The 14473-nt window shown below is 37.0% G+C and overlaps 1 protein-coding gene across 2 annotated transcripts in view; it reads left to right on the top strand.

The window, feature by feature from the left end:
• INTU (inturned planar cell polarity protein) overlaps positions 1-14473 on the top strand; it is an 87175-nt gene that overhangs the window by 14531 nt on the left and 58171 nt on the right. For both annotated transcript variants that reach the window (XM_049631150.1, XM_049631151.1), the window contains exon 3: positions 7132-7217. In XM_049631150.1, coding sequence (XP_049487107.1) covers positions 7132-7217 — 86 coding nt within the window. The remainder of the gene's footprint in view (positions 1-7131; positions 7218-14473) is intronic.

Below are 14473 nucleotides of genomic sequence, written 5' to 3' on the forward strand. Positions count from 1 at the left end.
TTATTGAATAAATGCATAAACTGTAAAAAATATGTGTAGGGAAAACAATTAGATGTAAATAGAAATACAGCAAAATGCTAATAGTGTTGGGTTAGTATGGATACATTATGGTTGATTTGTTTCTCTATTTTTTCAGATTTTTAATTTTATGATTATGTTATATATTTTTAAAGTTACAAAAAAAATAAAGTTGATACTTTGGGAATAAATAATGGACTATTTTAATGTCATGGTCAGTTTGATAATCCCACAAAATGGAATTTCTCATTTGTTTCTTTCATACTTTCATTTCACACTGAAGTCTGTGGGTGAGCTCTGAGGTAACCCTATAGGCAGGAGGATCATGAAAACTTTGTCCTGGTAACGCAGTTTGCTGGGTGACTTCTGCTATTGTCTAGCTGGAGGATGACCCTCCTTTGCCTAAAGTCCATTAGCCAAGACAGTGAGACTGGTGACTCTTCATTCTGTCCTTTCAAGACAGCAGAACTCTATTCTATTCTGATTCTTCTGTACCTGGATTTGGGGGATTTTGCTGCATTTTTCAGTGCCATTTTTGCTCTTCTTACTACTGACTTGCATCTTTATTTTTTATTTTTATTTCTGAGGTTTTTTTTTTTTTTTTTTTTTTTCAACGTTTTTAATTTATTTTTGGGACAGAGAGAGACAGAGCATGAACAGGGGAGGGGCAGAGAGAGAGGGAGACACAGAATCGGAAACAGGCTCCAGGCTCCGAGCCATCAGCCCAGAGCCTGACGCGGGGCTCGAACTCACGGACCGCGAGATCGTGACCTGGCTGAAGTCGGACGCTTAACCGACTGGGCCACCCAGGCGCCCCTTTCTGAGTTTTTCTTAAAGTTTGACAGCTGATTGCTTCTTGACTACCAGTACCAGCCTCCATCCCCAGACCAAAGCAAATCCTCTTTTTGCCTACACCCTAGAAACTGCATGTCACCTTGGTGACTTTTTCTTCTTTAAGATGACCCATTTTTGTTTAACTAGGTGTTTTTTTAAGGATTAGGAAGAATAGGGTTAGAGAAATCACACATTAATATTCTAGGCACATACACCCCCGCAGATTGTTTCAGTTCAACAATAACACAAAGTTTTTATTTTTTTATTTCAAAGATTTTATTTTTAAATAATCTCTCTACCCAATATGAGACTCAAACTTACAACCCTGAGGGGTACCTGGGTGGCTCAGTTGGTTAGGTGTCCCAACATCGGCTCAGGTCATGATCTCACAAATTGTGAGTTTGAGCCCCGCTTCAGGCTCTGTGCTGAAAGCTCAGAGCCTGGAGCCTGCTTCTGATTCTGTGTCTCCCTCTGTCTCTGCCCCTCCCCCACTCATGCTCAGTCTCCCTCTCTCTCTCTCTCTCTCTCTCTCTCTCTCAAATAAATAAACATTGAAAAAAAGTTAGAAAAAAACAACTTACAACCCCAAGATCAAAGGTCACATGCTGTACTGACTGAGCCAGTCAGGTATCCCTAAAATTTTTATTTTAAGCTCTTATTATGTAACTTCTAATGTTCTCACCTGTGATCACTGAATAGCTTTTTTTGTATGACATATTGTGCTATTTCTCTTTTAAATTTTTTGAAGTTTTCTTTTTTGCTTTTTAAAAATCTTTTTGAGGTATAACATACATTCATAAGATGGACAAATCTTAAGTGTACATTCAGCAAATTTTGTCATATGTATATACCTGTGTAACTGCCACCCAGATCAAGATATAGAACATTTCTAGTACCCAGAAGTCTCCATGGTGCCTCCTCCCAGTTAATGCCCTCTCCCAAAGGTAATCTGAAAGTCAAGTTTTCTATCAATAGAGTTGATTTTGCCTCCTCCTCTTTTCTTATTGTTTTATTTTGCCTCTTCTTGAACTTCATATAAATAGAAATATATGGTATGCATTCCCGTGTGTTTATTTTCTTTATTATAATCTGTGAGAAATATCCAAGTTGTTGCTATATAGTATTCCATTGGAATGTACACTATTATATTTCATTTCACTGTTGATGGACATTCTGGTTGTTTCCAGTTAAAACATTTGAAGTACTTTTTTTTTTTTTAAACCAAACGGGTTTTTTTAATGTTTATTTATTTATTTTGAGAGTGAGAGAAAGAGAATATGTTAGTGCACATGAACAGGGGAGGAAAGGCAGAGAAGGAGAGAGAAATTCCCAAGCAGGCTCTGCACTGTCAGAGCCCCATGTGGAGCTCGATCTCATGAATCATGAGATCATGATCTGAGCCAAAATCAAAAGTCAGACACCTAGCCAACTGAGCTACCCAGGCACCCCTGATGTGCTTTTTTAAAAAGATGGATTTTTTTTTATGAGTATATAATGGATGGTTTTATTCTTTAATATTTTGCATGTTGTTATTTGATACACATTTTTATTTTCACCTTCTGTAATACTTGCAACATTTCAATTTTCTCATTGAAGGGAACTCTCCTGTGTTTGTCTCTCCTTCCTCACATTTCTTTCCCACATTTTGCCTGTGGTACTTGACTCAGCATAAAGGAAAGAAACTGAAGCAGTGAGTTCATTGGAAAGGTAGAATTTTAGAGTTTTTAGGCCTTCCTAGAGACCTTCTCATGCAGTTAATTCCTTCTACAGCTGAGTACCAAAGGGATTACATGATTTACCCAGGAACAATGGCAGTCAGTGATAAAGCTGTGACCTACAAGTTCTGATTTCCATTCACAAAGTTCTTTTACTTGCTGTAGTGTTCACTTGAAGGGGTGGGGAAGTGCCAAAGGATTTCTCTTTGAAGAAAAAGAAAAGAAATTATTTAATCCTTTCAAAGTGTAATTTGGAAATAAGGATTAAGCTACAACAATGTACTTTTTAAACCAATTAATCCATTTTGAGACACTTATCCAAAAGAACCTAAAACAGATCTGTAAACCATGGCCTGCATGTCATATCACGCCTACCACCCATTTTTGTACAGTCTGCAAACTAAGAATGGCTTTCACTTTTTCAATGATTAAAAAAAAAAAAGAAACCAAAAGAACAATATTTTATTACATAAGAAAACTTTATGAAAGTCAGATATTAATGTTTATAAATAAAATTGTATTGGAACACAGCCACATTCGTTTATTGTTTATTGCTGCTTTCAAGCTACAGTTGCAAATTTGAGTAGTTGCTGCAACAAAACCATATGGCCTGCAGAACCTAAAGTATTTACTTATGTTGCCCTTTACAGAAGAAGTTTGCTGACCCCAAATGTAAAAGAAGGAAAAACTATGCACATGAAAACATTTATTTAAGGGGCACCTGGGTGGCTAATTGGTTAAGCGTTCGACTTCAGCTCATGGTTTGTGGGTTCAAGTCCCGTGTCGGGCTCTGCTGACAGCTCAGAGCCTGGAGCCTGCTGCAGATTTTGTGTGTGTGTGTCTCTCTCTCTGCCCCTGCCCCGCTCACGCTCTCTGTCTCTGTCTCTGTCTCTCAAAATTAATAAACTTTAAAAAAGGTAAAAAACATTTATTTAAACATTTTTTAGTAATAAAAAATAAAAAAGCATGAAAATGTCAAACTGGAGTATGGTTATTTGAATTATAATTTAATAAATGTATGTGTTATTTGACTATTAAAATTATAATCTAAAAACAGTGTGGGGCACCTGGGTGGCTCAGTTGGTTAAGCGCCAACTTCAGCTCAGGTCATGATCTCACAGTTCATGGGTTTGAGCCCCGCATTGGGCACTATGCTGACAGCTCAGAGCCTGGAGCCTGCTTCGAATTGTGTGTCTCCCTCTCTCTCTGGTCCCCGCCCCTCCCCACCTCTCACCACTGGTGCTCTGTCTCTCTGTCTCTCAAAAATAAACAAACATTACAAATAAATTAAAAATAAATGAAAACAACGAACTAACATCAGAATTCTTACGACTTGAGAGGTTTAAAAGGATGAAATTCCTTTATATCTCATTTGTGCCAATATAGGTAAAGACTAAAAATAACTTGCAAAAATAATTATGGTTACAGTGCTGGGGTCATCAACGACTTTTCCAACATTTCTGTAGTATTATTTTCTGTTTTAATGAGAAATAAAAACCTTGCACTATTTCTTTTCCAGCCTCATCAGGTAATGTGATATTTTACTTAAACTTTTTGAATGATAGTTACAGTATATGAGTCACCATTATTTAAGGATTTCTAGAATGATAGGTTAGGAGGGACCTTAATTTTCTGCTTATGCCTGCATATTATAAATGAAGGATTGGTATTGAAGCTCAAAAAATACATAGTAAAGTTAATTCTCTCAAAACTTAAGAATTTTTCAATAAATACCTTGATGGCAAATACATTAACTTGAAAGTGTAAAATGGCAGTATGATAACTATGTTTGAAAAGCCAGATTCTCTTCTCCCTGAAGTCAAATTCAGCCTAATTTAAATAACCAATTTAAATTCACAGTCTGGTCCCACACCACTGACACATACATATTTCCCAGTCTTTCTCCTCTAACAAGATTTATTGTTTTTCTCCAGCAACCTCTATGTACCTGTGTATCCAGATCTGTTCTTTATTATTTATAGTTCCTGATTCTCATTTGGTGCTTAGCCAAGACCGCTTTGTATTGTTAGGCAGGTGTATTCATTTTCATTTTGTATTGTTAAGCAGGTAATTTGTGCTGTGACAAATTACCACAAACTTAGTGGTTTAAAACAACACAAATTTATCGTCTTGCAGTTCTGGAAGTCAGAAGTCTAAGATGTGTCCTCTGGCACTAAAATCAAAGTATCCATAGGGCTACATTCCTCTGAATTCTCTAGAGTCCCTTTCCTTGGCCGGCATTCAGAGGCCACTGGAATTCCTTGCCTTGTGGTCCTTTCCTCCAACTTCAAAGCCAACAGTATAGTATCCTCAAGTCTCTCTCTGCCTCTGACCCTCCTGCCTCCTTTCTTATAAATACCCTCTGATTACATTGGGCCCACTTAGATAATCTCCCAATGTCAACATCCTTAACTTGATTACATCTGCAAAGTCCCTTTTGCCATGTAAGGTAACATTCACAGATTTCAGTGATTAAGATGTGGACAACTTTGGGAGACCACTAATCTACCTACCACAGTGGGGATTTTTAGGTAAAATAATGAGTTTTAATTTTTTCTCTTTGTAATGGTAGTATTTGTTTAATGTAGACAGTTTAGAAAATATAATTAAGCAAAAAGAGAAAAAGCACATACACCCAAAGGCAAAATTTTTATATGTAGCTTTTCTTTTTCCTGTATTTATGTGTAATAGTTTTGTATTAAAAATAATTTCTTAACGTGTGTATTCATTTTGTATATAGTATAAATAGAACAGTAAACAAACTTTGGCATTTAGTTTTTCATGGGCCTTGGTACCCTTCAGTACACATTTGATATTAAGTAGATGCTGAGAAATTGATGGATTTTCAAATGATTAATTTTACATTGAGGAACAAATTTAAGCACTGTGATAAACTGGTTTCACCTCTTTATATTTTATTTGACTTTGAATGTATCTCGATAAAATTTTCCACCAGCACAGACCATTTCTTACCTAACAATTCAAACTAATTCATGCAATTCATTTCCTTTTAGCCTTTGACAGTGCATACTAATGACTTCTGTGTCCTTGTTGAGAAAGAACTTTCCTGGAGTGTATACTGCCCACTGTAGTGATACGATGTCCAGGAAGCCTGCCATTTCTGAGTCACAGAGATACTGAGAAAAACTTGAGGAAAACAAATATCTGGGAGAGTGAGAAGTGGATATAACTCTTCTGTTATAGAAACACAAATTTTTTAGGACGCCTTCATGGTTCAGTCAGTTAAGTGTCCAACTTTGGCTCAGGTCATTATCTTGCCATTCATGAGTTTGAGCCCTGCATTGGGCTCTGTGCAAACAGCTCAGAGCCTGGAGCCTGCTTCAGATTCTGTGTCTCCCTCTCTCCCTGCCCCTCCCCTGCTATCACTCTGTCTCTCTCTCTGTCTCAAAAATTAAAAAAAAAAAAAAGAAAGAAAGAAAGAAAGAAATTTTTCTACTAAACTTTTAAAAATACTTTGTATACTATACTCACTCTAAAATTAATTTTCATACCTGTTATGATGATATATGTATGGTTCCTACTTTGAGAGCTTTGTTAAACATGTTTTCAGATGATTACTCCCTGTAACATTATCTATGTTGTCCAAGGCTGTTCACTACATAAACATCCTTGAAAAAATAATTCAGAGCAAGGACTTTTAGTGCCTTAGCTTGCAAGATATACAAAAACATGAGAGATTGATGGAGAATTGTTTACCAACACTATTATCTATATACATGTTTATTATCTGTCTTCCCCAAAGCATATGAAGTTCCATGAGGGTAGAGATTTTTGTCTGTTTTATTCAATTCTCTATCTGTAGTGCCTAGAACAGTAAATGGTACATAGTAGATGCTCAATAAATATCTGTTGGATGAATATTAATTATTTGGTCCATTTCCTAATGATATGATTGATTAGAAATGATAAAAAATAACCCTTGTATGTATATATTTCTATTAATAAAGCTCATTGGTATTTTGATATTACCTCTAATTATGTTGTAAAAGTAAATTTCCATTTTAACATTGATCTTTACTTTATGAAAGCCACCAAATTTAATAAACATACAGATTTAAAGAAAAGCCATGGAGAAGGCGATTTTTACCAAAACGTGCTGTGCATTTTGTTATGATTGGGGCCTTTGAAACAAAGGCATAGATCAATAACAGCAAATACTGCAGCATACTGAGTTATGCCACATGGATTGAATTAAAATTTTAGCTAAATTTTTTCACTGTGGGTTTAAGTGAATAGATTCAGTTTTGCTAAGTGCAGTACTTGTCCTTTGAGTTTACATAATGCTCTCAAATTATATTCAAAATGAGAATATTCATCTCTTTAAATCTCCATAGGTTGTATTTAGTTATGGCACTGTGTTGGGCTGTGTTGTCAGAAAAGAGTGGAGTGGGAGCTTACCTCTGCTGCTAATGAAGTGTATAAAAATACATAATGAGTTCCATAGACTTTGAAGAGGTCAGAATAGATGCTTTTTAATGTTCTAATTCTAGATCTTTTTGGGTTTTGTATATTCATACAACCACCTTTGTTACTCTGTTTTCAGGTGATGTCCTTGTTGCTGTGAATGACGTGGATGTGACTTCTGAAAACATAGAAAGGGTTCTGTCTTGCATTCCTGGACCTATGCAGGTATGGACAATCTTTTTCTATATTCTTTGATGAATTAAAAATAAGGACATCTTGTACTTTTTTCTTTTTTTAAGATTCTGAAAATGACCATGTATAACGTGAATTACACTTACATACTTGACTGAGGGTTTTTGTTTTTTTTTATGTTTATTTTTGAGAGAGAGAGAGTGTGAGCAGGGGAGGGACAGACAGAGAGGGAGACACAGAATCTGAAGCATACTCCATGCTCTGAGCTGTTAGCACAGATCCCAACACAGGGCTTGAACTCATGAACCATGTGATGATGACCTGAGCTGAGGTCAGAAGCTCAACTGACTGAGTCACCCAGACGCCCCTACATACTTGACTATTTTAAAAAATTTGGCTCTTGTTAACATTTTTAGCTTTTGGAGATGATTCTAAATAGAGGAGAAATATCTACAAATAAAACTCCTCCTGGGGTGCCTGGGTGGCTCAATCAGTTAAGTGTCTGACCCTTGATTTCAACTCAGGTTATGATCTCATGGTTCATGGGTTCAAGCCCAACATTGGGCTCAGTGCTGAGCATTGAGCCAGCTTGGGATTCTCTCTTTCCCTCGCTCTCTGCCCCTCCCTGGCTCGTGCTTGCTCATTCTTTCTCAAAATAAATAAATAAACTTAAAAAAATTAAACAAAAAAACTTATCCTAAGTAAGCAGGAACAATGACAATAATAAAAAGATCTATAATGACTAACCTATCATTATAACTACCATATATGTTGATGAAAATCCAATTCCTAGAAAAGTCATTTTGAACAGTCATGGAATTTTCTTTTCTCTAATTTATTAAAATCACTATTAAGTTTTTTAAAATGTGGTTTTGTTTATTTTAAAAACTATACCATTTTGTTGATTTTTTTCTGTTATCTAGTTTAACCTTATTCCCAAGCTCTTATTTAGGTATTTAGTGAATTATTTTTCATTCCTTGTAGGTAAAAATAAATCTCTTTCATAATAGTTATTTTGATAGTCTAAGCATTGACATTTTGTATCATAGATGACATTTTTAGGTCCTTAGATGAATTTTTAAAGTGCTATACTTTCTATTTATGAATGCTTTGCTCTTGTTAGTATCAGGAATTAGCTGGGGTGCCTGGATGGCTCAGTCAGTTAAGTGTCCATCTCTTGGTTTCAGCTCAGGTCATGATCTCACAGTTTGTGAGTTCAAGCTCCACATTGGTCTCTATGCTGACAGTGTAGAGCCTGCTTGGGATTCTCATTCTCTCTCTCTCTCTCTCTCTCCCTCTCTCTCTCTGTCCCTCCCTGACTTGTGAGCTCATGTTCTCTCTCTCTCTCTCTCTGTCTCTCTCTCTGTGTTTCTCTCTCTCTGTCTCTCTGTCTCAAAAATAAATAAACTTTTTTTTTTTTAAAGTTAGACTGTGGGAGAATGAAGCAACTTTCTGGATTGATCAGGATGATTTGAGATTCTGAAATATTGGCACCTACGATGAAATTCTTTATTTTCTAAGAAATAACATTTCCCTTATTTCACTTTTTTCTCTTAAAGCACACACACACCAAACATATACATGGATGCTCTGTAAAAGTAGCTATCTTTGGAAATGCAAAATGAAAGTGCTGGAATAAGTATGATAGCTAGTGACCAGCAGTGCTTAGGAATGAATAGAGAGATATCGATGGAGACAAGGTGGTGTTCGAAATATTAACAATCAGGCAGACACCAGCCATACTGCTGAAATAGTGTATACTGTTGTCTCCTTTGGTTGCCAGATGTGGACAGGTCAGCCAAGGTACTATGGTTCCTCAGGGTGCTCAGATAGCAGCTACTTACCAATCAGTAATGAAGAATTATGTATTTTAGCAACTGAAACAGCTTCACCCAAGCAAACTGGCTTTATGTCAGCCCTGGGTAAGGGCTTCTCCTTTCTTGCCTCTGTCAGTTGCCAGTGTTTGCCAGTCTTGCCACAGTTCAACCATGTCTCTTCAGTCTTCCAAAAAAGAAAAATTATGTTTACAGTGGAGTCACATACTTACGTTTAGTTGTCATTTGCAAATTCAGCTATGTGCACTCAGAAGAAAAAGAAGAGGAAGAAGTAATGATTTAAATATTTTGGTCCAGTTCCACCCACCATTTACATGTCCTCGTTAAGTGTGAAGTAGGAGTCGTGTATCTGCTCTTTGCCCAGTTTTGCGTTTTACAGCGTGAGCATCTTGCTGCATGAAGTGTGGTTCTGGATTTAAACACACACACACACACACACACACACACACACACACAGCTTTTATGTGCCAATATGTACATCTTGTACCTAAATGAAGAAATAGCAGTTTGTTTTGAAGATGGAAGAAAAACTGTTTTGAGTTGCTTGAATTTATCATATTGAGAGAATATGTTATGCTCCAGTACTCTAGCACATTCTTGCCTTTCCTAATATAAATTGAAAGTGATTTTGACACTATGTAATTTGAAAATATAGTCCCGTATTAAGATGTGTATTATTAAAATCTTTTTATTATTTAAGGAAATAATTTTTTCTTATTGTAAAGGTAATACATGTTCATTGTAAAAAAAAGAAAACATAAGGGACAAAATATTTTAAAATCCTGCCACCTGAGGATATCTAGTATTAATATTTTGGAATACTTTATTCTAATTTAACCTCTTGAGTATAAACATGTATACATTTGTTCACTTTACTAGAAGAATCGGTATTATACCTGTGTCATAGTCAAAAGCAGGCACCAGCATTTGGAACATGTCTTGAATAATGATTTAGAACATAGTTAAAATTCTTTTAACTAGAAATAATGTTTAATTGGTAAACCACGTTTTTCTTACATCATTAGTATTGAAAGTGGGGAAAACTATAAGCTTCTCTATACCAGCCATGTAAACTAGGAGGTTCAGGGAGGGTAAGAGTAGGCCTGGGAAGGGAACTAGTGTTTCTACGTGCCAGGCATATGTCGGTGTTTTGCTAATATTGTTTCCTTTAGTAGTTTCATTGATTCTTTATAACAGTCTGTAAGATGCCAGTAATTGTATTTCTATTTTACATGTGAAGAAAAAGAATCTAAGAGAGATTTAATGATTTCTCCTAGGTAGTAGAATTAATAACTCAAGGAACTGAAAGTGACTCCAGTGCACAATCCTTCCCTTTGTCACAAAGCCTGGGTGGGTCTTCACTCCTACTGGGTCAGAACTAACTGAGGTGAACTTATTCCAGAAAAAGTTGTTTTACCTGCTTTGTATCTATGGCATCTAAAACAGTTATTTAAGCAATAAGAGGAGAGGAATGCTAATTTATAAAGAATACCATAGGAGACTTTTTAGCATTTAAATTTGAAAATATCTAACAGCAACATTTTCAGCTTCTATTCAGGGTATAAAAATGGTCTGAAGGCTTCTTGTCATGTGACAGCATATGGCCTGGGAGATACCTACAATGTGGTAATGTGGTAGGATGAGGTCAGATCTCCATTTTAAAACCTTGCTCTGAGCAATTTGCCAGATTCTTCAGGGCTTCAGTTTTCTCATCTATAATCAGAGTAGATTTGAGCAAATATATCTGAGCCCAGTTCCAACTCTGCAGTTCTGTGTTTGGTTTTTGAATAAGTTCTGTTACAAATAGATTCCAAATACCAGAATGAGATCCAGAGGTGAAGCCTATACGCTAGGTAAGATATAAAAAGCCCAAATCATTTTCTTTCAAAGCCAAGTTTTAACATTCTGCAAAAAAAGTTGTCTTAGAGTGTCCAAAAATTTAACTATCATGAAAGGAAAAAAAGGCTGGAGAACTATTCTAGACTAAGGCAGACTGAAGTGACATATAACTAAATACAGTGGCTAATCCTTAATTGATCCTGGATTGCAGTGGGAAATAGTCATATTGGGACAATTGGGAAAATTTGGACACAGACTTTGAGAACAATATTGTATTGAATATTCAGATTCCTAAATGTGATCATTATATTTGGTTGTGTAGGAGAATGCCTCAGTCCTTAGTACATACATGCTCAAGTATTTAGCAATGAAACATTAAAATGTCTGCAGATAATTCTGAAGTGATTCAGTCAATTTTTTTTAAATGTTTTATTTATTTTTGAGAGAGTGCCCAGAGGGGAGGAACAGGGAGAGGGGGACAGAGGATCTGAAGCAAGCCCTGCACCGATAGCATTAAGCCTGATGTGGGACTTGAACCCACAAACCGTGAGATCATAACCTGAGCCAAAGTTGGATGCTCAACTGACTGAGCCACCCAGGTGTTCCAGTCAATATTTTTTTAGTACATAGAGTGGGAGTGAGGATGGAAGGAGAGAGGAATATTACAGAGAAGAGAAGGAGAAAGGAAATGTAACAAAATGTTAAACATTGTTGAAACTGGATGAGGAATAATACATGGGTAATTATTATATTCTTGCAACTTTTCTGTAGGTTTGAAATGTTTTAAATTAAGAAGTTGTAGGTTTGAAAAAAAGAGGTTTTAGGTATTTAAAATGACAACAAAGGTGCAAGTACCCTTCTAATTACCTACTTTTGTGATTTTGATCTCCTGCCACAGCTCTGTGCACTTATTTATTCTACAAGCACATAATTGTGCAGGTAGTATACCACCCACTCCTGGGTTGATCAGGGTTTTTGTGTCCATATTTTGCAGTTGACCAGGGTTGATTGCATTAAGCACTGGGCCATAGTTCATTTTCCTGGAGATTTGGAGGGAGCCAACTCCTTTTAAGGAGATCGGCCTGTGGAACATTAGTCCCAGACTCTTACCTCTCAAGTACTTCTTAGGACCAAGAGAGGGGGGGAAAGTTTTCTTAAAGGAGATGATATTTGGGTGGAATTTTTTAACTTTTATTATTTTCTTGTTACACAAAAGTGATATTCATATATGCTGTGGAAAGATTAGGAAATAGACTGGCAAAATTTTTAAAAATATGTATTTGGGGGCTCCTGTGGCTCAGTCGGTTAAGTGTCCAACTCTTGGTTTCGGCTCAGTTCATGATCTCACAGTTCATGAAATCGAGCCCTGAGTCACGCTCTGCAGTGACAGCCCAGAACCTGCTTGGGATTCTCCTTCTCCTTCTCTATCCGTCCCCAGCTAGCATGCTGGCTGTCTCTCTCTCTCTCTCTCTCTCTCTCTCAGAATAAATAAATAACTTTAAAAAAAAAGTGTAAACCTTCTCTGTTCTCAGAACCCAGAAGTAACCATCTGTGTTGATATTTTATTTTTAAATTTGTTCATGTTTTTATTTATTTCTGAGAGAGAGAGAGAGAGAGAGAGAGTATGAACAGGGAGGGGCAGAGAGTGGGAGACAAATTATCTGAAGCAGGTTCCGCCCTGACAGCAGAGAGCCCTATGCGGGGTTTGATTTAACTCACAAACCGTGAGATCGTGACCTGAGCTGAAGTCAGATGCTTAACCAACTGAGCTACCCAGTCTTGATATTTTTAAAGTGGAGGACTGACTTGGTCAGATTTGCATTTTAGGAATATTTCACTCTGAATGGGACTAGAGTTTAGGAAACCAGGTGACTGGCTTCACAGCAGTCAGAAGAGAGGTGATAAAGGCCTGAGCAAGGTTTTGGCTGTGGATATGGAGGAAGGAGTAGATTACATTTAAGATAATGTGAATTGAAGAGGATACTTCCTGCAGAATAAAAGGAAGTCCAAGGTGCCTTCCAGGTTTTGTCTTGAGTAACTCAGTGAGATTGTCCAAAAGAGAAGAGGATCAAGGGGAGAGAATTTGCTGACTCAGATAGACTCAATTCCTTCAGAATTTTGATGGAGGAACTTTCAAAGCTTCAGTCAGACAAAGGAGAAAGGATCAGACATGCAGATAGTAGCCAGGTGTTGTGAGAGAGACTGTGAGGGCCATAAGGCAGAAGTGAGAGACTGGTCAGCTCTTGGAGCTGCTTCAGATTCTGACAACCTCCCTCGTTCCCATCTCTGAAGAGGATGGCATGGAGAGAAAGAATTTGCTTGTTTGACAGAGGCTGAAGAGACATTGCTGGTTACATGGAAGGGTTAAAGATAGAAGTAGAGAGGGGGTAATTAAGGAAACAAGATTTTGGAAGTGACGAGTTATAGAGAGCATGTCCTTAGACCCTGAGGAAAGGCACATCATCTCCTGAACTGGAAGGAGAGGAAGAAAGAAAGAATGGGCAAATAGCACACACACACACAAATGTTTTGAGAGAGACCCATAACAAGGAATGATAAAACATGTCACAGGTTAACATCTAGGAAGGAACAACAGAAATGAAAACCCTTTTATAGGAAGTTTCATGCAAACTATTTTACATTAGATGTTTCTTAATAAAAGTATTTTTCTATAAAAAATTCTATGTATATCAACCCCTTTTTAAAAATAGCACTTACCTTTTAATTTAGTTGTCTCACCCATTTTCATTTTATCAAGGCAACCAGATATCCTGACATTTTAGAGCTACCTAACATGTAAGCTTTTCAAAATGTCTGGCCAAAGTGTAATCATCTTTGCACTTGAAGCTAACTTTACTTAAATCAGAAGAATGGTGGCTAAAATAGTTCTTAAAAGAATTTTAATGGATGGTTCTGCGGTCTGTGTATTTGTTTGAGTTTGTGACATGGTGAGGGGAAAACGTCCTTACACCACCGAAAAGAAGTGCAGTTGTTTGCCAAGTATAACATTAGTTTTCAAGTATGTCATTTTTCACTAAGCATAGCAAACTAGTCTTAAATTTTAGGTTGTTGTTGCTGCCTCGAGTAAAATTAGTGAATTTTCATTTTGAGTTTACCACCTCATTTCCTTTTGTCATTTTTGGTTAGTTACACCTGGTTTTTTGACCTCTCCACCCACAAGAATCTCAGCTGGAAAAGATGCCCTCCCTGTGCTGAAGCATGTTTCTTTCTCTGAAGACCACCTTTCTCCTTGTTCACCACTGGTATGCATATCTCTTACAGACACTCCCAACACAGACCCAGCCTGTCTCTCTGACACCTATTTCCCTAGGATGTCACTCATCATGTGCTCCCTGCAGTCAGATTTCTCCTCCCCCACTCCACTTATATATATGGCTCCTTGCCAAAGCCCACTGCTGAGGACAATCTCAAATCTCCCATCTATCCTGTCATGAGGTCTAGGTTCCGAATTTCCCCAAATTCTTAGGATTTCTCACATTTTCAAGGAACACCACCAAAGGCTCCCATATATTTTCTTTTGGACACACTTAAATTCTCAGGTAAAAGGACCCTCAACCACCAAGCCATTCACTTCAGGAGATCCTTGTTCAAGGA

This window comes from Panthera uncia, chromosome B1 (genome assembly GCF_023721935.1).
Source record: "Panthera uncia isolate 11264 chromosome B1, Puncia_PCG_1.0, whole genome shotgun sequence".
NCBI classification, from domain to species: domain Eukaryota; kingdom Metazoa; phylum Chordata; class Mammalia; order Carnivora; family Felidae; genus Panthera; species Panthera uncia.